A 22,639-nucleotide genomic window follows, 5' to 3' on the forward strand; every position below is an offset into this window, starting at 1 on the left:
AGGCCTATCTATGTCCCGAGTGGAGGGGAGGCAGATGCGCACGCAACTTCGGTTAGGATCTATGAGATGCGCGCGCAACTTCAGCCGAAAGACATAGATGCGGCCTTCGATTAGCAGATGTGCTGGAAGGTTAGGATCAGAACAGGTTAGGATCGGGGAGGCAGATGCGCTGGAAGGTTAGGATCTAGGGAGGCAGATGCGCTCACCGTCTCCTTCTGCCTCCCGCCGCCTCTTCTTTCCTGCTCACTCAGGCGGCGACCGCTGGAAGGTTAGGATCTAGGGAGGCAGATGCGCTCACCGTCACACTAGGGGAACCGGTTGCGTACCTGCACGAAAGTCTGTATAAGCGTCGGCCATCTTGCTACTCCTCTGCGACTTTGTCATCCGCCCACTGCCAAATCCGCCCACTAAAGTCTGTATAAGCGTCGGCCATCTTGCTACTCCTCTGCGAGTTTGTCATCCGCCCACTAAAGTCTGTATAAGCATCGGCCATCTTGCTACTCCTTTGCAAGTTTGTCTAATGGCGGCGCTAGCGTCACTCTAGGAGGGGAACCGGTTGCGTACCTGCACGAAAGTCTGTATAAGCGTCGGCCATCTTGCTACTCCTCTGCGACTTTGTCATCCGCCCACTGCCAAATCCGCCCACTAAAGTCTGTATAAGCGTCGGCCATCTTGCTACTCCTCTGCGAGTTTGTCATCCGCCCACTAAAGTCTGTATAAGCGTCGGCCATCTTGCTACTCCTTTGCAAGTTTGTCTAATGGCGGCGCTAGCGTCACTCTAGGAGGGGAACCGGTTGCGTACCTGCGTGGGTGGCCATTTTTAGCAAAACGGGCTATATTATCTCCAAAAAATATTGATGTTGACATGATAAACAACCAAGTGATTGCATTACTTCCTGGACAAAGCTGTGTCTTTCTGAGTACTGACTGTATTGATTCTGAAGACGAAAGTGAGAAACTTAACTTCCCATTAGAATATTTAAACACTATCAACAATGCTGGATTACCACAACACAATCTTATACTCAAAGTAGGAACAATAGTCATGCTGTTAAGAAACCTTAAGGGTAGGGGCACACGGCGCGATTTCGCCGCGATTCTGCGCTAAGCGAGTTGTCGCTGCGTTTTTTAAGCCGAAATAGCTTTGCTAACTTTGGCGCTGGCGTCAATGCAAATCGCGGCAAAATCGCTGCGCTAATTCACACGCGGCGATTCGTTTTCTATTGTCGTCCGAAGTTGCCTCGCTGAGCGTTTCCGGGCGACAGTAGAAAAAGAATCGCCGCGTGTGAATTAGCGCAGCGATTTCGCCGCGATTTGCATTGACGCCAGCGCCAAAGTTAGCAAAGCTATTTCGGCTTAAAAAACGCAGCGACAACTCGCCCAGCGCAGAATCGCGGCGAAATCGCGCCGTGTGCCCCTACCCTAACACTAAGCAAGGTTTATGTAACGGTACACGGTTGGTTGTGAAGAGCATGAGACAAAATGTTATCAAGGCAGAAGTGCTTACAGGATCCCATAGCGGTGATACTGTTTTGATTCCCAGAATTGACCTTACCAGTTCTGACCAGGAATTACCTTTTAAACTTAAACGACGACAATTCCCCATTAAGGCTGCATTTGCCATGACAATCAACAAATCACAAGGACAAACATTGGATAAAGTCGGCATTTACCTATCTGAGCCTGTGTTTGGTCATGGTCAACTTTATGTTGCATTTTCAAGAGTGCAGCATTCATCTGATGTTAAAGTCAAGATTTTAAGTACAGCTCACCAGGGAGAACTCATTCAAGGACAGGAGAACATTTTCACAAAAAATGTTGTTTATAAAGAAATTTTTCAGTAACACTTTACTACCAATAAACTCAAAATTTAAGAATTCTAATAGCAGATAGGTAATAACAAGCAATAGGCACAGATTCACTCTACATCCCCACAAATTAGCGTCGCCAGTTGCTGCCTGGGGATGCCGAGTGAATCAGCACCCATCGCATTTTGCTGCCTCACTGTTGTTACCATTCTTTCATTAACGATTCTTTAGAGAATCGGGGGTTTACTGGTAATATATAATAGATAATATTCACTTATTAAACCTTGTGATACAGTTGATTCTAGAACAGAAAAGTGTGTGCCCATGAACAGAAAGCACAGGCAGAACCTCAGATTTAATAGAATGTGGCAAGGTGTTCAGTTGACAAAAGGGAATTTGAGATAAAAGGATTTCTAAAGTCTAAACATTGGTGGGCAGATTTATTAAAGGTCAAATTTCGAATTTATGTGATTTTTTTTTACTCTAATAAATTCAAATATACTCACAACTAGATTGGGAGGTTATTTATGAAAAAATTTGAACGTCTAATATTCGATCGAATAGTCCCGACCTGAAAATTTGATTTGGAATTTGAATCGAATTCGAATCGAGTCTTCCCTCCGAAAAAAACGTGAATCTCAAGAAGGCAATTAACATATTCAAATGGTTTCGACGGACCTCTGCCATTGGCTTGCAAAAGAACGCGTCAGGTTTTAGGTGGCGAATAATCGAATTAGAACTGTTTCCTTGGTCGAGGTGTGATAAATCTCACATTCGAATTTATATTCGAATTGGGGGATTAAAATTTGAATGTGAGAATTTTGACACTGAAAAACAAAAATCTAAAATTAGAATTCAAATTTAATATTCGCCCCATAATAAATCTGCCCCTGAGAGTTAAAAAATGAGTATGAAATAATGTTTTGGAAAAGGAATATAGAGCAGGGTGGAAGGGGACATTTACTATGGTCCCAGACACACGAGGGGTGCAAAAGAACACTCATTAGAGCTTGTTGTCAAAGCACTTGGATTCAGGGTCTAGTGCTTGGGCACAATACCGCTCTTCCCCCGGCCTCAGTAACTTCTCCCAATTTGCACAACTGAATGACACTAAAGGGGAGGGAATGGGGACACCTTCCTCCCATGAATAACGTTCTGTTAAATTGTCCACTGACATGTGGATAAGTGATAGGTTGTACAGTATATTCAAAACACACCACAGTTTCTCCATGTTAGCCAATAGGTTACAGAGGGAGGTTCCACGTACCAATATCCTGCACGGTGACACTAATGATGGCTGAGGCAGAAGCTCTGGAATCCCGTATTGTCACCTGATAGGAACCCATGTCACTCATCTTCAGCCTATGGATAATCAAGGAGCCATTGTCTGACACAATCTCCATCCGCCCCTCACGGCCCCCTACCGGGTATGTGTTGATATGGACATTTTCCAACTCCATTGTGCGGATTGTGCATTTGATGAGGTCAGTTTTTGGAGTCAGGCTCTCCCATTTGAGTTGAAGCCAGTCGGTGTGTGGGAGGGTACTGTACGACGTAGAGAGGAGGACGGAGCTGTTGGGGGTTCCACTCACATGAGGCTGACGAGCAGAAATGCTGAGGGTGCTCAGAGCGAGAGCTGAACCTAAGAAACATCCAAACAGAACCCATGTTATTCCAGTAAGTTGCAACATTTCTATTCCATACAGAACACACTCTTTCTATGGGAACCCTACTGCCATACAAGACAATGCACAGACTGAAGAGAGGACAATACCGAAGAGTAACTTGATTATTACAGAAACAAGAATAATTTTTAATTTATTATATTTAGAAAGTTTTTTTATATACATGAGGTGAAGCTTATTTGTTATCACTTTCACTTTTCAAGATTTCCTCAGTTCTGCAGAATTCCCTATATTGTGACAGCTGCTCTGTGTGTGTTTTATTTTTCCTACTATACGTGTATTTGAGTCAATAAGCTATAAAAGTGGTCCTTTTCTTTAGTGCGTAGTGCCTCTCAACAGGTAACGGCCCTGTGCATGCTGTAGTAGATTTCCAAATAGGACAACATTGAACCCGGAGAGCACAGTGCAAATCAAAGCATCATTGTGTATAAATTGCAAGAGTGTCATACACAACATGTTTCAGCTGCTCAACAGACTTCCTCAGGTGAATACATCAGTGATAAGAACAATCAGCATTTAAACCCTACCAACAAGTTTACTAGCGCCAATGTGGCCAGGTATATAGGTTAGAAAGAAAACAATGGAGTATTGCCATCTATTGGCCTTCTCCCTAATAGCCAAGTAAAGAAGAATGCCAATACCTGTACTTGCAGCAAACGGGGTGATTCCAAATTTATTCAATGCTGCTACACAACACTTTTCAAACGATCAAATGTGTTATGTGTAGCACCATTGAATAAATTTGGGATCACCCCGTTTGCTGCAAGTACCGGTATTGGCATTCTTCTTTACTTGGATTTACTACTGGCGAGTGGCTAGGCCAGTGTCATATATACCTGTATCCCCTGAATTGACTTTGTATCTACTCCCTAATAGCACCATCATACAAGTATACACATTTAGGGGCCCATTTACTTAGTTTGAGTGAAGGAATAGAGGAAAAAAAGTTTGAATTTCGAATGGTCGAATTTGGCTACTTCGACCATCGAATGGGCTACTTCAACCTTCAACTACAACCTTCGTCTTCGAACTAAAAATCGCAATTGCACTCTCTGCACTAGAAGAGCCGAATTTTCGGGTTGAAAACCGGAAATTCAGCTCTTAGTTACCAGGAGCGGCATTTTTGCCGCCCCTGGTAACCAGGGGGGCGCTGCCGCCTGAGGCGAGTGTCTCAACTCGCTGCATTGGTGGAGCGCCCCTGCATAAATAACCTTCTTCTGAGGGGCTACATGATGGACAACCCTGATGTATATTTTAAATGTATACCTCTAGAAATGACTTGGGCATTCAGCCAATAGAAATACGGTGCTTCGAAGTTACAGGTCAGGAGATCTACCAACAGGCATAATATTATAAGAGCAAAATGCAACCAATTCTACAAATTTTATGAAACAACGCAATAAACAATCCAAGTTACACTCACAATATGACCCAAATATTCAGGTGCAAATCATTTCATATGGGGTACTAGTGGTGGTTGTAATGAATGGAGTAAGCTCCCCTTTACAGTTATAATGTGTTTGTGACTCCATGCTCCTTTGTAATTGTAATAAAATTACCTGACCCTGGTAGTCTAGTGGTGCGGCGGGGACGCCCGCCGCGCCATCGACGGGGACGCCCACCACGCCGCTCCTCTTCCCTCTGTGTGCCGGCTTCCTAGTGTGCGCGTGGCGCGCACTTCCGCATTTTATAGGCGGATGCACGCTGGCGTGATTACGTCAGCGCGCAATGGCGCGAAATTCAAATGTATTTAAAGGTACAGTTTTACTTTATGCATTGCCCGTGATAGGATTGTATTCCTGGTGCTCCTGAGCCTTGTGCTATTTGTCTGATTCCTTCTGAACCTGTCTGATTCCTGTTTTGACCCCTGCCTGGCTATTTTGACTATTCTGATTTCTGGATCCTGACCCTTCCTGCTTACGACTACTCTTCAGTTTAACCCCTCGATTGATCACCCGGTTTTGACCCTTTTTGCCTGTTTGACGATTCTGTTATCCGCCTGCCTCGACCCAGCCTGTCTGACCATCCGCTTGCCTTGATCTTTTGTACCGTGACCTTCGGCCTAAAGACTCTGCTAAACAGCCGTTCCCCTTCGCCAGCCAGAACATCTCACCTTGCACCCCTCGTTAAGTCCAGGTGGCACCCAAGTAAGCTGAGGGCTCCTCCCGAAGCACAACGGTGGTCACACTACTGGTGAAGCCGAGCCGAGACCAGGGTGCTTGGCATTTGTTCTGGTATCGGGTGCCGGCCGTGACAGTAATTCAGACTCCATTGCTATTTTAGAGCAGGGTGCTCAGCTATAAATCCAAGGTAAGACATCACTTCTGGGCACACATGCCTGCTCCTGGACTCTGAAGGAGTCTATTGGGCAGATTTCTGAAAGGGCGAAGTGGGCGCTGTGAGCAGGACCGCCATCAGAAATTGCAGGGCCCCATACAAAATATTGGTGGTCAGGGCCCCCCATAAAAAAACATTTGTGGTTAGGACCCCCCATTAAAAAAATATTGGTGGCCAGGACCCCATATGAGAAAAAAAAATTGGTGGGCAAAATTGGTGGCCAGGCCCCCCCCCCCACACACATTATAAGAAAATTGGTGGCCATGGCCTCTTAAACGTCCATGCCTTCCCGAAGTCAGCAGCTCTCAGAAAGATGGGGGGCCCGGCTAATCAAGTAAGTGTGGCGTGGCCGGGGCCCCCCTTACCCTCGGGGCCCCCTACAATTCTCCCCCCAGTCCCCCCCTGATGGCTGCCCTGGCTGTGAGTGAAAATTTGCCAGAAATCACATCCGCAGGGACATCGGCAATTTACTAACAGGAGTAGAGGACAATTCACTAGCGAAAGAGACTCTCACTAGCAAAGTTTCACACTCTATCGCCAGGTGAATTTTCTCTCAGGCGAACAATCGTTACTCCACAAATTAACTAAACAGCGTATTTTACAGAACGTTACCTCTTTCGCCAGAGTTTCCTTTGTCAGCTTAGACCTGGCGAACTGATAAGATGAAGCTACATCCTCCTCAATCTTATGTCAGTGACATCACATCCTGTATGATGTAAACTCATAAAAGTTCTAAAAAACCCTGGCTGTTTTTTTATCCTTTTTTAAAGTGGGAAGTTCTAACTATTAAAGATTTTGTGTTAACTTTTTTGTAACCATTTGAAGGGCATGTCACGTGTAAACAGTGAAACAGTGAAACTACGCCAGCGTTCGGCTGCAGAGACCCAACTTTGCATTTTAGTGAATTAGTGTAGTGGTCAGGGGCGCGCCGCCAATGAGGCGAGCTGAGCCGCTCGCCTCAGACGGCAGCGCCTGAAAGGATTCCAGGGGCGGCAAAAAGCCGCTCCTGCACCTTTAAGAGCCAAATTGCGCTCTCCGCAATAGTGTTTCTGCCTCCCCTCCCGACACGTAAGTTGGTGAGGGGGGGCGGCATTGCAGGAGCCGCCTCAGACGGCTCCTTAGTCAGAATCGCCGCTGGTAGTGGTAGCGAATCTACACCTGGCAAAGTGGCGCAAAGTGTGGCAGATCGTTCGCTGCTGAAAATTCGACCTTTAGTGAATTTGCAGCAATATGTAGCAAATAAAATTCCAAAGCCCACAGCTGTACACCTATGGCTAAAGCTAGTGCCAGTGCTGAGGCGGCAAGGGATACCCCTCTTCTACCCACCCATGTGTGGACACCAGAGAGCATCATTTGTAAATACACTGATTAATCTGTTCCCTGCACGTATTCCATTACCAATCACTTCACATTAACGTATGAACATGTTTTATTTCAGTCTTATATAATCACATCATACATAAATCAGGCTCATTATTTTCCATTCTGATTTATATCTAACGAAAGAAAATTAAACAACATCATCATGGCAGGAGTCATCTCTATAAAAATATATCTCAGAAAACATCAAAAAAATTTTTTTTAAAAAAACATCCAAGCCATATAACACATGCAGATATATGATCATTAAGTTTACAATTAATTATTAAGTATTATCTGATTATTATTATTACAGAGATAAAGCAAATCATTTTCAAAGAAATGTTTATGATTATATAGGACCCTATGACCAATGGCATTGCTGCTTATAGAACTGATCCAAATCGATCCAGGGACTGGTCCCATTGCATTGCGTCCATTGCGTCAGGAAGGAATTTTTCTCCCTCTGAGGCAAATTGGAGAGGCTTCAAATGGGTTTTTTGCCTTCCTCTGGATCAACTGGCAGTTAGGCAGGTTATATATAGACTTAAGGTTGAACTTGATGGACATGTGTCTTTGTTCAAGCTAAATCACTATGTTATTATGTAGCTGTGTGGATGATAAATGCCATTGGTGCTATGAGTCTAATGCCCCTTTCTCAAGATTAGTCAGGGTCATGGTCAGGCACAAATCCGCCCTGCAGATGGTAAGTATAGGGCAATTGTGCTTGATTTAAAAACTCAGCACATGCTTTGGTAAATGTAAAAAAAAATATTTTATCCTGAATTCAAGTTTTTGTAAATGGTGAAACAGCACCTTCCTGAGGTCCCGAATCATCATCACTGGACTTGGTTTAAAAAGAACTAAGATTTCTATTAGGAATATTAATGCCAGAGTTACCCTCATTTTCTGCTGGGTAGCTGGCCATTAATTCTATTGTCTCTTCTTTTATATTAAATTTAATAGCATTTATTTTAGTGCCCTCACCATTACATATTATGTGTTTAGTTTGATTTTCTCCAGTTGTATCTAATATACCTGGATCCTCAGATATATTACAGTTATCTGTGATATTAGGGCTATGGTTTATATCATCTTTATCCCCATTATTTATATCAGGGCTATATTCTCTATTATCATATATCATAGGATCTACATTGGTTTGGTCTGTATCACTGCAGCCCAGGGCCAGACTTTCTTGGTCAATATTCAGTTCTGTGTCTTCAGCCTCCGTTGTGCTGTCCTTTAAATCAGGATCTTTTTGATTCTGTCCTTCCAGAAGAGGAACCTCTGCCATATCTTCCTCGTCCTTATCATCTCTATCATCTCTTTTAATAATATTAATGTTCTTTATCAAATCTGTCTCCATCTTGCAGGCATCTAAAGTAGCAATGTCTTTCTTTCCCGCAGGTCCGTTGTTATTTCCAGTTTCAATATCCAGATTCCTTTTGTTTTGTTCTCTTTCTTCTTGTTCTTTATTCTCTGCCTTCTTTAAGTTTCTTCTTTTCTTCAGCCAAAATAAACCTGCTGGTATTTCATAAATAATGTTAAAGGAATCCAACCAGGTAATAAACCATGTCTATATGTTCAGAAAAAAGTACCATTGGGGCAAATTGTAGATGTTGCAGTTGGAGGTTATCGGAGGAGGGGGGAAGGTTCCCCGATGTATGTTCCATGTTGGATATTTAATAAGCAGAATTATCACACCAGGGACATTATATAGTGAATAAAGTACCCCCTCTTGTAAAATATAAGGATATTATAAGTTACCAAGGAGTTTCATGACCATATAAAAATACGAGGCTGAAGGCCGAGTTATACAGGTCATGGAACTCCGAGGTAACTTCTAATATCCTCATATTTTGCAACTGGGGGTACTTTATTTATTATAATACACAAGTTTCGGTGAGTCATGTGACAGAAATGACATCAGAACTCACCGTTTATAACTGATGACATCAGAACTCACCGTTTATAAGGATATAATTTACAAGATATTCATGGCTTTTGTGTATTATTTACTATTCTTCATCTCCACAAACCCTTTATTTTATTGGACTGGTTTATAAACTGGCTTACAGATCTGCACCAAAGTGTGTGCTTGTGTTAGCAAATGAGCCTCTATAAGGAGATGGAATAAAAATTGCAATATTTGTCCAGGTTTAATAAACCACAGCAGCCAATCAGAGCCGTTCTTTGAAACATGTGACAAATAGAAACTACCTGCTGGAGTTTCATGACTATATAAAAGCAGGAGGCTGAAGGCTGAGTGTTTTTATACAGGTCATGGAACGCCGAGGTGGCAGAAATGACATCACTAAGCTCCGATTATAACCAATGACATCACTAAGCACTGTTTATAAGGATATAATCTATAGGATATTCATACACCATTATACACCTATAATACACAACAGCCATGAATATCTTGTAAATTATATCCGTATAAACAGTGACTAGAGTAATCAGTTATAAACGGTGAGTAGTGATGTAATTTCTGTCACATGACTCACTAAAACTTGTGTATTATAATAATTAAAGTACCCCTTGTTGGAAAATATGAGGATATTAGAAGTAATATCCTTATATTTTACAATAGGGGGTACTTTATTCACTATATACACTACACTGTGCCTACTCTATTAAAGAATTACTGTAGTTCTGTCTTCTTTATGGGTAATACTAGTAGTTAATACTGTGACATTTTGCCTAGACTATGCTTAGTTAGAGTGTTTTGAAGGGGTGGTTCACCTTTAAGTTAACTTTTAGTTTGTTATAGGATGGCTAATTATAAGCAACTATTCCATTGGCCTTTATTTTTTTATAGTTTTTGATTTATTTTACTTATTATGACTCTTTCCAACACGCAAACAGGGGTCACTGACCCCATCTAAAAACAAATGCTCTGTAAGGCTACACATTTATATATATTGCTACATTTTATTCCTCGTCTTTCTATGCAGCTCCTATCCTATTCATATTCCAGTCTCTTATTCAATCAATGCATGGTTGCTAGGGTAATTTGTACCCTAGCAACCAGATTGCTGACATTGCAAACTGCAGAGCTGCTGAATAAATAACTCAAAAACCACAAATAATAAAAAAATGAAAACCAATTGCAAATTGTCTCAGAATATCCCTCTCTACATCCTGCTAACAGTTAATTTAAAGGTGAACAACCCCTTTAATGGCTGTAGGCAAAGCAGTAAACAATATAATATTTATTTATAATATAAATAAATGATGATGATGATGATGATGATGATAAATGGTTATATTTTATCCTTGATAGCCTGTTATCTAGGCATACTGGACTGTGTTGGCACATGTTTCTCCTCTGCATGGCTACATAAGTACATAAGTACATAAGTACATAAGTACATAAGTACATGGGTATGGAGACTTAGTTCAGGTTGAAAAAAAAAGCACTGATCCTCCTGTAAATCTATTGCCTTTTTATACAGACAATAAAGCTGCACTTGGTACTGCTGACTGGCATGGCTACATTAATATCCTCAGTACTCCAGGGCCTTCTCCATTAAACATTCTACCTAAGTCCTATTTACTGTATAAGTGCTATAACCACAGTATTCAGTTTATTTTTGGGTGTAGTTTTGGGGAAGGAGTGTCACTTACCAAACACTAAACAGCAACCTGCACAACACACGGCAATCATAATCCAGATTTTCCATTTATATTGATTACCTGAAAATGAGAAAAAGTCTTATGGTGAGTAAATCCGACATCTTTCTCCCTAAATAAACCTGCAGCCATTTGTCTGTTCCATTATTCCATGAGACTACACTCCCATTGACTAAAAGGAACGCAGTGAACGGAATAGAAGTTAGAAGTGTCATGTCTCTCTTGTAAGTGGAACTGTCTTAATGTTTTGTAGGAAAACCTGTGGGTCACATTTCACCCCGTCAGTGGCTCTTGCTGCCCGTTGGCTTCTTTTATTATCCATGTTGAACTGCACCTGATTGTGCTTTTTACTTTATATTTGTCCCCATGCAGGGGAATTGGGAATAGCTGTGCATGGGTTGCCCATAAACCTATATTGGGGTTTGCGCCAGCTCTTTACTTTATTGGTGGGTTGCGGGCAGGTGGGGTCTTGTCTCAGGGCAGGTGTTTAAGTAAAATGGAGGCACTTCAAGCCATTGCTGGGTTCGCCTATTAGTGTGACTTCACTAACTGAGAAGTGTTGAAGAAAAAGGAGATTTGTTTTCCTGTTGTTTATTGTTACTGATGATCCAGTGTATCCTTTGCTAATGTGAGACTGTATTATATTCACTGTACCTGCGGCACTGCTTGTGGTAATGGGGCTTATTCCGAGATCCGTACTGTTCCCAGTAATGTTCTTTTGTTCCTCATCTGAAACATAATTAAACACTGTTAGATACTTACATAGTCACATAGATTATTTGGATTGAAAAAAGACAAAATTCCATTACGTTCAACCTTTTCAAATAACTCCCCAGTGCAGATATATACACACCCCTATACTTGTCCTTTTTATACACCCACATACATATACTGTATATACTGTATACTAATATCTACTGTAAATGATAAGGATATTAGAAGTCACTGAGGGGTTGTTCTGTGACCATATAAAGGCACAAGGCTGCAGGCTGAGTTATACAGGGAACTCTGAATATCACTCATGTATTATAAGGGATAATGTACCCCCTACTGTAAATGATAAGGATATTAGAAGTCACTGAGGGGTTGTTCTGTGACCATATAAAGACACAAGGCTGCAGGCTGAGTTATACAGGGAACTCTGAGTATCACTCATGTATTATAAGGGATAATGTACCCCCTACTGTAAATGATAAGGATATTAGAAGTCACTGAGGGGTTGTTCTGTGACCATATAAAGGCACAAGGCTGCAGGCTGAGTTATACAGGGAACTCTGAATATCACTCATGTATTATAAGGGATAATGTACCCCCTACTGTAAATGATAAGGATATTAGAAGTCACTGAGGGGTTGTTCTGTGACCATATAAAGACACAAGGCTGCAGGCTGAGTTATACAGGGAACTCTGAGTATCACTCATGTATTATAAGGGATAATGTACCCCCTACTGTAAATGATAAGGATATTAGAAGTCACTGAGGGGTTGTTCTGTGACCATATAAAGGCACAAGGCTGCAGGCTGAGTTATACAGGGAACTCTGAGTATCACTCATGTATTATAAGGGATAATGTACCCCCTACTGTAAATGATAAGGATATTAGAAGTCACTGAGGGGTTGTTCTGTGACTATATAAAGGCACAAGGCTGCAGGCTGAGTTATACAGGGAACTCTGAGTATCACTCATGTATTATAAGGGATAATGTACCCCCTACTGTAAATGATAAGGATATTAGAAGTCACTGAGGGGTTGTTCTGTGACTATATAAAGACACAAGGCTGCAGGCTGAGTTATACAGGGAACTCTGAGTATCACTCATGTATTATAAGGGATAATGTACCCCCTACTGTAAATGATAAGGATATTAGAAGTCACTGAGTGGTTCTTTAAGCATATAAATAACAAACAATATTTGTTTTGCATACACAGTTTGTGCTTATTGGCATTTAGTTCCATTTCTAACCCAATTAGGCAATTAGTGACTGTTCAGCCAGTGAATAGGAAGGTTGTACTTACCAAACAGTGAGAGGTGGATGTATCTCTTGCTGTCGTCATACTCAAATAGGTACAAACCTTCATCCTCCTTGCACAGATATTTAATAACAAGGGACCCATTGGCCCCTGGGCGCACTCTAGTGTTGGTTGCATTATGCAACTTGTCAGGAAACTTATTATCAGTGTAAAACAAGGACTTTTTGTTTTCTGTTTTCAAGTCCTTGACTTGTCCATAGAAGAACCATTCACCCATAGACTCAAATGGGGCAGATGGCAGTGTGATATTACGATTAATAGTCCCGTTCATAAAAATGTCTTTTTCTTCACCTGAAACACACAAATATTTGTCTCCATCAGTTTATTCACTTCTTGTTTTGATCAGTAGCATCCTACCTGCCCCTGTATTGCTGAGCCAAGGGGGCACACAGTAGTTACAAAAGGGTGAAAGTTAAAATTTGGTGCATTTCTGACAAAAATGAAAATTTACTACAACAATACCAATTAATTAAAAAGGCGAGAACAACAAGTTTTAGCAAATTAAAGGGATGGTTTCACCTGTAATTTAACTTTAAGTATGTTATAGAATGTTTGATTATAAGCAACTTATCAACTGGCCTTCATTTTTTCATTTTTTATAGTTTTTTAATTATTTGCCTTCTTCTTCTGACTTTTTCCAGCTTTCAAATGGAGTCACTGACCCCGTCTAAAAACAGATGCTTTGTAAGGCTACAAATGTATTGTTATTGCTACTATGTATTGCTCCTCTTTCTATTCAGGCCTCTCCTATTCATATTTCAGTCTCTTATTCAAATCAATGCATGGTTGCTAAGGTAACTTGGTCCCTAGCAACCAGATTGCTGAAATGACAAAATGGAGAGCTGCTGAATAAAAACCTAAATAACTGGAAAAAAAACACAAATAATAAAAAATAAAAATCCATTGCAAATTGTCTCAGAATATCACTCACAGGGCTGGAACTAGGGGTAGGCAGAAGAGGTACGTGCTTAGACGCCTTCCCCTAGTTTGGACTGTTGGAGACAAAAAGCTGTGGCAGCTGTTCCTTCTCCAAGCCCTTCCTCGGCGCTTGCGTTCATCTGCGCATGGGTGAGCAGATGTAGTCGGCCAGGTTTACTAGGGCGCAGGCCGACTTGACCCGGCACTTATCACTTGCTACATAGATTGGCCAATTCTAAGCAACTTTGTAATTGGTCTTCATTATTTATTTTTTATAGTTTTTAAATGCTTTGCCTTCATCTTCTGACTATTTCAAGCTCTCAAATGGGGGTCACTGACCCCATCTAAAAAGCAAATGCTATGTAAGGCTACACAATTATTGCTAGTGGTTCTCTTATTATTATGTTTCTATTTAGGCCTCCCATCCATATTCCAGTCTCTTTTTCAAATAAATACATGGTTGCTAAGGTATTTGGGACCAGATTGCGGAAATTGCAAACTGGAGAGCTGCTGAATAAAAAGCTAAATAAGTCAAAAAACACAAATAATAAAAATAAAAACCAATTGCAAATTGTCTCAGAATATCCCTCTCTATATCATATTAAAGGTTATCTCAAAGGTGAACAAACCCTTTAACCTCCCATCGGTTAACATTCACATGTCTTTTGTATTGGGAAATGTATAATTTCGGCAGCTTAAAGGGATACTGTCATGGGAAAAAAAAAATTTTCAAAATGAATCAGGTAATAGCAGAATTCTGCACTGAAATCCATTTCTCAAAAGAGCAAACAGATTTTTTTATATTCAATTTTGAAATCTGACATGGGGCTAGACATTTTGTCAATTTCCCAGCTGCCCCTGGTCATGTGACTTGTGCCTGCACTTCAGGAGAGAAATGCTTTCTGGCAGGCTGCTGTTTTTCCTTCTCAATGAAACTGAATGTGTCTCAGTGAGACATGGATTTTACTATTGAGTGTTGTTCTTAGATCTACCAGGCAGCTGTTATCTTGTGTTAGGGAGCTGCTATCTGGTTACCTTCCCATTGTTCTGTTGTTTGGCTGCTGGGGGGGAAAAGGGAGGGGGGGATATCACTCCAACTTGCAGTACAGGAGTAAAGAGTGATTGAAGTTTATCAGAGCACAAGTCACATGACCAGGGGCAGCTGGGAAATTGACAGAGATTGAGAGAGATTTAGTGTTTATAGCTTTGGGACAACCCTGCAACATTACTATACTTTGGGCAGTGCCCATGTTCCACGCTCTGCTGCATTCAATATCACTTACCTTCTAGCACATTACCCAATTAGCTGTGTGACAACCAATTACTGGACATAACTAGTGGCATTGATGTGTGCCTAATTACTCAAAAGTAACTCCACAGACCCAGGAGTCTGTTCCACAGCTATAGCTATTATACATATCATTTGTTCTTCCAACCCGCTTTATATAAAGCGGCTGGTGGGGTCAAATGATTTAAAAAGAGGGATCCCTCCTCCCATATGCTGCACCTTGTTTTTATATTTGTTTTTAATCAATTTGGGGCATGGTTGTGAATAAATATTGCCTTTTTAATTGTTTGGATATGACATTCTTTATTCATTGATAGAGCCTTGGAGGTTAAGTCCCTTCTTTACATTTTGATACTTAACTTTGTTATTTTGTGGACACTCCTTGGATCTGTATCAGTGATTATTATCATAATTACCTTCTGTCTGGCTTGTTTATTTCTCGGTTTTATTATTTTTATCTGGTGTTATTGCAGTTTTGCTAATGATGGGGACATTTAGCTTTTCCAACACTAGGGCCGTACCATGTCATCTAGATAGGGGGAGCTCCTCCATATTACCGTATTACCGGCCCCGGTCCTGGCAGGTGTTTTACCGGCTAGGCCAGTAAAATACCGGTCGGGTGGCAACCCTATTTCTCCCCCATTAAATTCCTTCCTAATCTCTAACTTACCTTTTACTGATCTTAAATAAAGCAACAAGATCCCAAACAGCCAGCAACTCCTCAGAGCCATAATCGTGTATAAAAGCAGAAGGTTCCCAGTAGAACTGCAGCTGTAGGCACGTCTCTCTTTGTGCAAAAACTGTTGTTAAAGACCAGTATAAACCGGCTCCTACGTATGACTGAGACTTCTGGCTCCACCCCATGTGGACTGAGACTGCACCGGCCCAGTCTGTGCAGTGATTTTCCTCCTGGAATTCCCCTTCCATATTCTTACTCTGTGTCTGTGTACAAGTCACATATGAGCTGCTCTAGGCCAGGTATTTATTAACACCTGTTTCTTTCCTTTCACCTGTATCATTTGACAGCAACACCTGATCTCTGAAACTCCGCCCCCGACACACTCCTTCTCTCTCCGACTATGAAGACCTCAAAGAGATCCGTGCTGCCATGCCATTGGATCAGAGGCAGTGAGTACACCTCTTTCAGGTCTCCACAGGCAGAGAGAAAAGGAGCCTTCAGGGGGGTTGGAGCTTCACACTAGACAAGGAAGTAGCTGAAAAAGCTGCAGCTCTACTGCTTCTATCAAAGGAACTAAATGGAGGGAGTGTAGTAACCAGCTTTAGTGGACATTTTGGTTAAGGGCATTCCTGCTGTTTTGCCATTGCCTTATGATTCATTTCCTGTTCCTGTCTAAGCTGAGAGCGAGTGTGGAGCAGGGTTGTGTTACCTGCCATGTTGTAATAAAGTTTGTCTGACTGTTTCACCTGAACTAACACAGCAGTATCATTTCTCCCACTGATAGACAAGTAGTTTATCACAGGGAGAAAGTTATTTTATTCTGGGTGCTGTTTAGAGTCATGTTAGGGGATTTTCTATGGAACTACTGTTTGTTTTGTTTCTCCCCTAGGGTTGCCACCCGGCCGCTATTTTATAATGTAGCTGCCGGTAAATTTGTAATACGATCAAAAGGAGCCCTCGGCCTGCCCCCAATCCCCTGCAACTTACCTTTTTTTTTGCCTCTTCTAGCGTCCGCGGGTCTCCGTCGCGTGGCCCTGCCCCCTTTGATGTCACGCCCCGCCCCTTTTGACTTCACACCCCGCCCATTTAAGGCCCCGCCCCCAGCAGCCGGTAAAATTTTTTTATAAAAGGTGGCAACCCTATTCTCCCCATGTTACAGAAATCCAGTTTCAGAAGAAACAGATCCGGGGAGAGGATAATATTTATGCCCCTCAGACACAGTATTATGTTCCGTATTGATAAAGCAACCCCCACATTGTTTGTGATATTGATGATATAAATACATTTTTATCAGTGGAATTACTATATAGACTCAAGCCCCCTCATACCCACTGCACAGGTTACCCACAATTTAGTGTGTCTCACAGGTCACCCACCAACCTCCCTAAACCTCCCAGGCCCCCTGTATAAAGAAAGCAGGACTGGGGCCCACCCCATGGCTACTCGATCTGCCTCCTCCATAGTTACACCCCTGATTTTTACTTCACCTTTGGGTGAATTGCATTTGGGCTAAACCCTTATTGGTTCATGTCTAGGGACAGGGTTGGCTGCTTGGGTGCAGTTCATGGGCAAAAAGCCTTTATGCTTAGGGTTACTGCAGTCTATCTAACGAATGTGTAGCCAAGGGGACAGCAGTTCAAACTGAAATAGTCCTATAGGGCACACGTTTCCATAGCACATAAGCTGCATAGAATATAATGGTTTTCATAATTAAATTAAGATAATCAGGCGTCAGAGTAGAAGGCTTTTTAGCCAAAACTAGTTTATTTGAATAGTTGCCAGATAAACAAATACATCCATTGTTTATAGTACATACTGTACATTGTTTAGGGCCAGAGCACGCGCTGCTACTTCAGGAGATTAGTCGCCCATCGACAAATCGCTTCTTCTTCGGGCAACTAATCTAACTGCCGAACCGCTTTCCCACCCGCTAGAATGTACTGTAAATTGCCGGCCGGATGGCAGTCGGATCACTTCAGCTTTCCGAAGTCTCCTCGTGAGGCAACTTCGAGGGACTTCAGAAAATGAAGCGATTCAAGTGCCAACCTGCCGACGATTTAGATTCTAGCCAGTGGGAAGGCAGTTCGGGGAGATTAGTCACCCAAAGAAGAGCAGATTTATCATCGGGCGACTAAATCTTCCTGAATCTTCGTGTGTGTCTCTGCCCTTATACTACCTGATAAAGAAATACATTTTTAAAAGCAAAAGTCTCCATTTCACTCATAAGGTAAAAAAAGTTGTCTGATTTCCCCAGCTAAGAACTCCAGCATTTTTTTTTTTTCAGTTGACCAAAAACGATGAAGACGGTGATGAAGATGGAGAGTAAATGGCTCCCAAGGACTATTGAGATAGAAGCAGGCAGGTCGATGTTACTGATATTCAGGCAGAAACAGTGTGAAGACACATTGGCCTCACCCTCCTCATCCACTGGAGCATCTGCAGAACCAGACAGATAATATATAATAGATAATATTCATTCATTAAACCTTGTGATACAGTTGATTCTAGAACAGAAAAGTGTGTGCCCATGAACAGAAAGCACAGGCAGAACCTCAGATTTAATAGAATGTGGCAAGGTGTTCAGTTAACAAAAGGGAATTTGAGATAAAAGGATTTGTAAACATTGGTGGGCAGATTTATTAAAGGTCGAATTTCGAATTTATGTGATTTTTTTTTCTTTACTCTAATAAATTCAAATATACTCACAACTAGATTGGGAGGTTATTTATGAAAAAAATTTGAACGTCTAATATTCGATCAAATAGTCCCGACCTGAAAATTAGATTTGGAATTTGAATCGAATTTGAATCTCAGGAAGGCAATTAACTTATTCAAATGGTTTCAACGGACCTCTGCCATCGGCTTGCAAAAGAACGCGTCAGGTTTTAGGTGGCGAATAATCGAATTAGAACTGTTTCCATGGATCGAGGTGTGATAAATCTCACATTCGAATTTACATTCGAAATGGGGCATTAAAATTTGAATGTGAGAATTTTGACACTGAAAAAAAAATCGAAAATTAGAATTCAAATTTACTATTCACCCCTTAATAAATCTGCCCCTGACAGTTAAAAAATTAGTATTGAAATAATGTGTTGGATAAGGAATATAGAGAAGGGTGGAAGGGGACATTTACTATGGTCCCAGACACATGAGGGGTGCAAAAGAACACTCATTAGAGCTCGTTGTCAAAGCTCTTGGATTCAGGGTCCAGTGCTTGGGCACAACACCGCTCTGCCTTTACCACTTGCCCCGGCCTCCGTTGCGCCCTTTACCCTTTCCCAATTTGCACAACTGAATGACACTAAAGGGGATGGAATGGGGACACCTTCCTCCCATGAATAACGTTCTGTTAAATTGTCCACTGACATGTGGATAAGTGATAGGTTGTACAGTATATTCAAAACACACCACAGTTTCTCCATGTTAGCCAATAGGTTACAGAGGGGGGTTCCACGTACCAATATCCTGCACGGTGACACTAATGATGGCTGAGGCAGAAGCGCTGGAATCCCGTATTGTCACCTGATAGGAACCCATGTCACTCATCTTCAGTCTATGGATAATCAAGGAGCCATTGTCTGGCACAATCTCCATCCGCCCCTCACGGCCCCCTACCGGGTATGTGTTGATATAGACATTTTCCAACTCCATTGTGCGGATTGTGCATTTGATGAGGTCAGTTTTTGGAGTCAGGCTCTCCCATTTGAGTTGAAGCCAGTCGGTGTGTGGGAGGGTACTGTACGACGTAGAGAGGAGGACGGAGCTGTTGGGGGTTCCACTCACATGAGGCTGACGAGCAGAAATGCTGAGGGTGCTCAGAGCGAGAGCTGAACCTAAGAAACATCCAAACAGAACCCATGTTATTCCAGTAAGTTGCAACATACACATTCTTTCTATAGGAAACCTACTGCCATACGAGACAATGCACAGACTGAAGAGAGGACAATACCCAAGAGTAACTTGATTATTACAGAAACAAGAATGAATTTTTAATTTATTATATTTACAAAGTTATTATATTTATAAAGCGTATTTGTTATCACTTTTCTGACGTTCTGAGTATGTTTCTAATCTGTATTGATAAGCACAGAAGGTTCCATTGATCCGTGTGGAATGTTCTGCCCTGATAATACAGACAAATCCAGATTTCCTCAGTTCTGCAGGATTCCCTATATTGTGACAGCTGCTCTGTGTGTGTTTTATTTTTCCTACTAAACGTGTATTTTTTTTTCAAAGTTTAATTTGTCTTTGTGTTTTTTTACCGTATACTACTGGTATGTTACTGGTCCGTTAACAAATCAACCCGTCGTTCTCATAATTTATGGTGTTTAATTATTATACCCCTGTTGTTTGCTATTAATTCTTCTATACCTCTTATTTCTTCTATTTCCTTAATCCGCATTCCTTTATTACTTGGTTGTTTTGTTTTCCAATTACGTGGTATCATATTTCTTGTCACAGCTATCATCAATTCAATTACTGTGTCTGTAATAATTCTTTTATTAACTGGATCATATAGGCGTAGAATTTGAACTGCATCTATACATGGCATACTGTATATATTCCCATTTTTTTGAGAACGTTCAGGACATACCTCCAGAATGGCCTAATTATTTCACCTAATTATCAAACCATAAATGGGTGTATGTTCTTTACATACATCTCCACATACATCAGACAAACCATACATATTATAAAGCATAATCGGGGTAAAATGCCATCTTGATAGTAACATATTAAACTCTTGCATTTTTGTATCTTTAGATATTTCTATATTTTGCTTTGCATATATAACTCTATTCTTGATCCGTACTAAAGATGTATTTGTCATTTCTGGTTTTTATTTGAACCAGCAGCACATGTCCCTCAACAAATTTCCCCAGAATGAAGACTTCTGAATAGACGCCTCATCAACTCCCTGGTTTCCTGACTTCACTAGTAACCTTTATAGTGCATTTCATCTTCACAAGGAACCACAAATAATGACTTGTTGTGACTTTGTTTTCTGTTTCGTTTCACCTTCTGTGTGTCAGACCACTGTGCCAGATGTCTTACTTTCTAGACACTTTCATGTATTACCCTAACCCTAACCCTACTGTAAATGATAAGGATATTAGAAGTCACTGGGGGTTTCTGGGAGATGGAATTAAGGTAAATCCAAACAGAACCACATTATAAAAGTTTCACTGCTCTGATACACTGTTACATTTATATTCCATGCAGACATGACTTTCTATATGAGCTGTCCTGCAGATGGAGCAGCTGTTTCTGATGCATCTGGTGCACACACTGTGGATTCTATCCCAATCACTTTAATGAGAAAGGCTTTGGGGACGAGTAATAAATGCTTCAGTTGAGCCAATTAAAGTAATGAACTTATCACAGCCTCAGGTACTAGTTGTCTGACCCATATAGAATGTTTTTCATTTATAATACAGGAAAATCCCGTTTCCTGGGTTCCCTGGATTGTGGCAGCTGCACTAAACATGTATTTGGGTGATTTATGTTTTTATTCCAACCAACAACATGTATCCCTTCCTATTCTCTTTCATCTCACCACTTCCCCCAGAATAAAGAGAAGACGCCACATTGAGTCACTGATTTCCTGACACCAGTAACTTCATCGGACATTTCACCTTCATCTCACACACCATACAACCCACATAATCACCTTTTGTTTCTGTTGTTTCTCTCTTTCTACAACCTAAACATGAGTTTTGTTTCTCCTCTTAAGCTTCCCAATAGCAGCTCAGTGAGACAGATCTCTGCCTTACTAGGCATTTCCAATACATTAGTTGATACATTTCTTATCAGCCCCTACTGAGCCTCACCAGCACCTCTTACAATTTAATACATTAGTTACTGCCATTGACCTGAGGCTGTTGGACAGTCTATAAATCAAGCTTGTATGTGAAGGATATACATGGAAATAATTCATTTTTAATTTAATTTAATTGTAAATTTAATTTGAAAAAATGGTACAAATAAGCATACTGCTCTCTATTACTGAGCAATTAAAGCCTGTAAGATACAAGTTCTATAAGCAGATAAACCTGAAAGATACAAGTTCTATAAGCAGATAAATCTGTAAGATAGAAGTTCTATAAGCAGATAAACCTGTAAGATACAAGTTCTATAAGCAGATAAACCTGTAAGATACAAGTTCTATAAGCAGATAAATCTGTAAAACACAAGTTCTATAAGCAGCACTTTCCCTTTATTTCCCGAGGCTTCAGCTCTTATGTTTGTCACTGAGCAGTGACTGGAGGACCCCGGTGATAGAGGATAAACATTAGAATTCTGATTCCTCACCTGGTACAATGAGTAGAGGCAAGAGCAGAAGGAAGGCAGGGGGCACACACATGGCTCTGGGGGGCCCAGTCTTATCACAGGCCGTTCAGCTTCTGAGTCTGGGCAGGAAATGTTATAAGATACATACTCGTGTCAGTACAACTGGGCTGTGGTCACAAGCATCTCATCTGATCTGAGTTCTGTGTAATGTCCTGCATTCTCTGTTTCTCTTAATGCGTAGTCATATGTGTGTGTGTGTGTATATATATATATCACGGAATCTGAAATTGAAAAGGTATTGTGGCATAATACACATACTGAAGAACCCGGCATTGATTGCCCCAAAGATATATATAACAAACTCTTTCATCTTAAAAAACGTGAAGTGGATCTAGATTTGCATGGCCTATTTCTGTCAGACTACTTTAGATCCAAGAGAATACCACGTGGATTTCGCATTAAAAATTCTCCAACTATTGGAAGACACAATCCCGACCTATGCAGGAAGTGGGTTGGAGTGTTAAATCGCTGTTCCCTTGACCTCATGGTTTTGGTCATTGAAGAAGTTAGCAGTGAATTAAGTAAAGTGCGAAAAG

The 22,639-nt window shown here is 41.2% G+C and overlaps 2 protein-coding genes and 1 long non-coding RNA gene across 6 annotated transcripts; 1 reads left to right on the forward strand and 2 right to left on the reverse strand.

Annotated features, from left to right (window-relative positions):
- Positions 1-2,693: 2,693 nt before the first annotated feature.
- Positions 2,694-15,858, reverse strand: LOC108697552. Of its 3 annotated transcripts, none has more exons than XM_041586721.1 (5): positions 15,741-15,858; positions 12,850-13,155; positions 11,486-11,560; positions 10,826-10,894; positions 2,694-3,450 (listed from the first exon to the last, which is right to left on the reverse strand). In XM_041586721.1, the coding sequence occupies exons 1-5, from the start codon at positions 15,799-15,801 to the stop codon at positions 3,053-3,055; spliced, it is 909 nt and encodes a 302-aa protein (XP_041442655.1). In that variant the 5' UTR covers positions 15,802-15,858; the 3' UTR covers positions 2,694-3,052. The 3 variants fall into 3 exon arrangements, with proteins under 3 accessions (XP_041442655.1, XP_018083193.1, XP_018083183.1); XM_018227704.2 differs by lacking the exon at positions 2,694-3,450 and adding an exon at positions 7,242-8,713; XM_018227694.2 differs by lacking the exon at positions 2,694-3,450 and adding an exon at positions 7,242-8,716.
- A 105-nt stretch (positions 15,859-15,963) lies between these two features.
- LOC121401545 lies at positions 15,964-18,234 on the forward strand. Its single transcript, XR_005966339.1, has 2 exons — positions 15,964-16,048; positions 18,034-18,234. It is a non-coding gene; the product is annotated as an uncharacterized LOC121401545 (long non-coding RNA).
- Positions 17,885-22,246, reverse strand: LOC121401544. Of its 2 annotated transcripts, XM_041586729.1 has the most exons (3): positions 22,065-22,246; positions 19,211-19,585; positions 17,885-18,185 (listed from the first exon to the last, which is right to left on the reverse strand). In XM_041586729.1, the coding sequence occupies exons 1-3, from the start codon at positions 22,114-22,116 to the stop codon at positions 18,004-18,006; spliced, it is 609 nt and encodes a 202-aa protein (XP_041442663.1). In that variant the 5' UTR covers positions 22,117-22,246; the 3' UTR covers positions 17,885-18,003. The 2 variants fall into 2 exon arrangements, with proteins under 2 accessions (XP_041442663.1, XP_041442660.1); XM_041586726.1 differs by lacking the exon at positions 22,065-22,246 and having other exon boundaries at positions 19,211-19,821.
- Between the last annotated feature and the right edge of the window lie 393 nt (positions 22,247-22,639).

This window comes from Xenopus laevis, chromosome 1L, assembly GCF_017654675.1.
Source record: "Xenopus laevis strain J_2021 chromosome 1L, Xenopus_laevis_v10.1, whole genome shotgun sequence".
NCBI lineage: Eukaryota > Metazoa > Chordata > Amphibia > Anura > Pipidae > Xenopus > Xenopus laevis.

Bases quoted from the DNA above. Each gene is read 5' to 3' on its own strand.
- LOC108697552 (XM_018227694.2), bottom strand. From the start codon at position 15,801: ATGGCTCTGAGGAGTTGCTGGCTGTTTGGGATCTTGTTGCTTTATTTA. The intron at 13,156-15,740 runs GTAAGTTAGAGA...TGTGTGTTTCAG, and splicing joins TTATTTAAGATCAGTAAAAG to GTGAAGAAAAAGACATTTTT. The intron at 8,717-10,825 runs GTAAGTGACACT...ATGAAATACCAG, and splicing joins AGGTTGCTGTTTAGTGTTTG to CAGGTTTATTTTGGCTGAAG.
- LOC121401544 (XM_041586726.1), bottom strand. From the start codon at position 19,640: ATGTGTATGTTGCAACTTACTGGAATAACATGGGTTCTGTTTGGATGT. The intron at 18,186-19,210 runs GTACGTGGAACC...CTGGTTCTGCAG, and splicing joins TGTCACCGTGCAGGATATTG to ATGCTCCAGTGGATGAGGAG.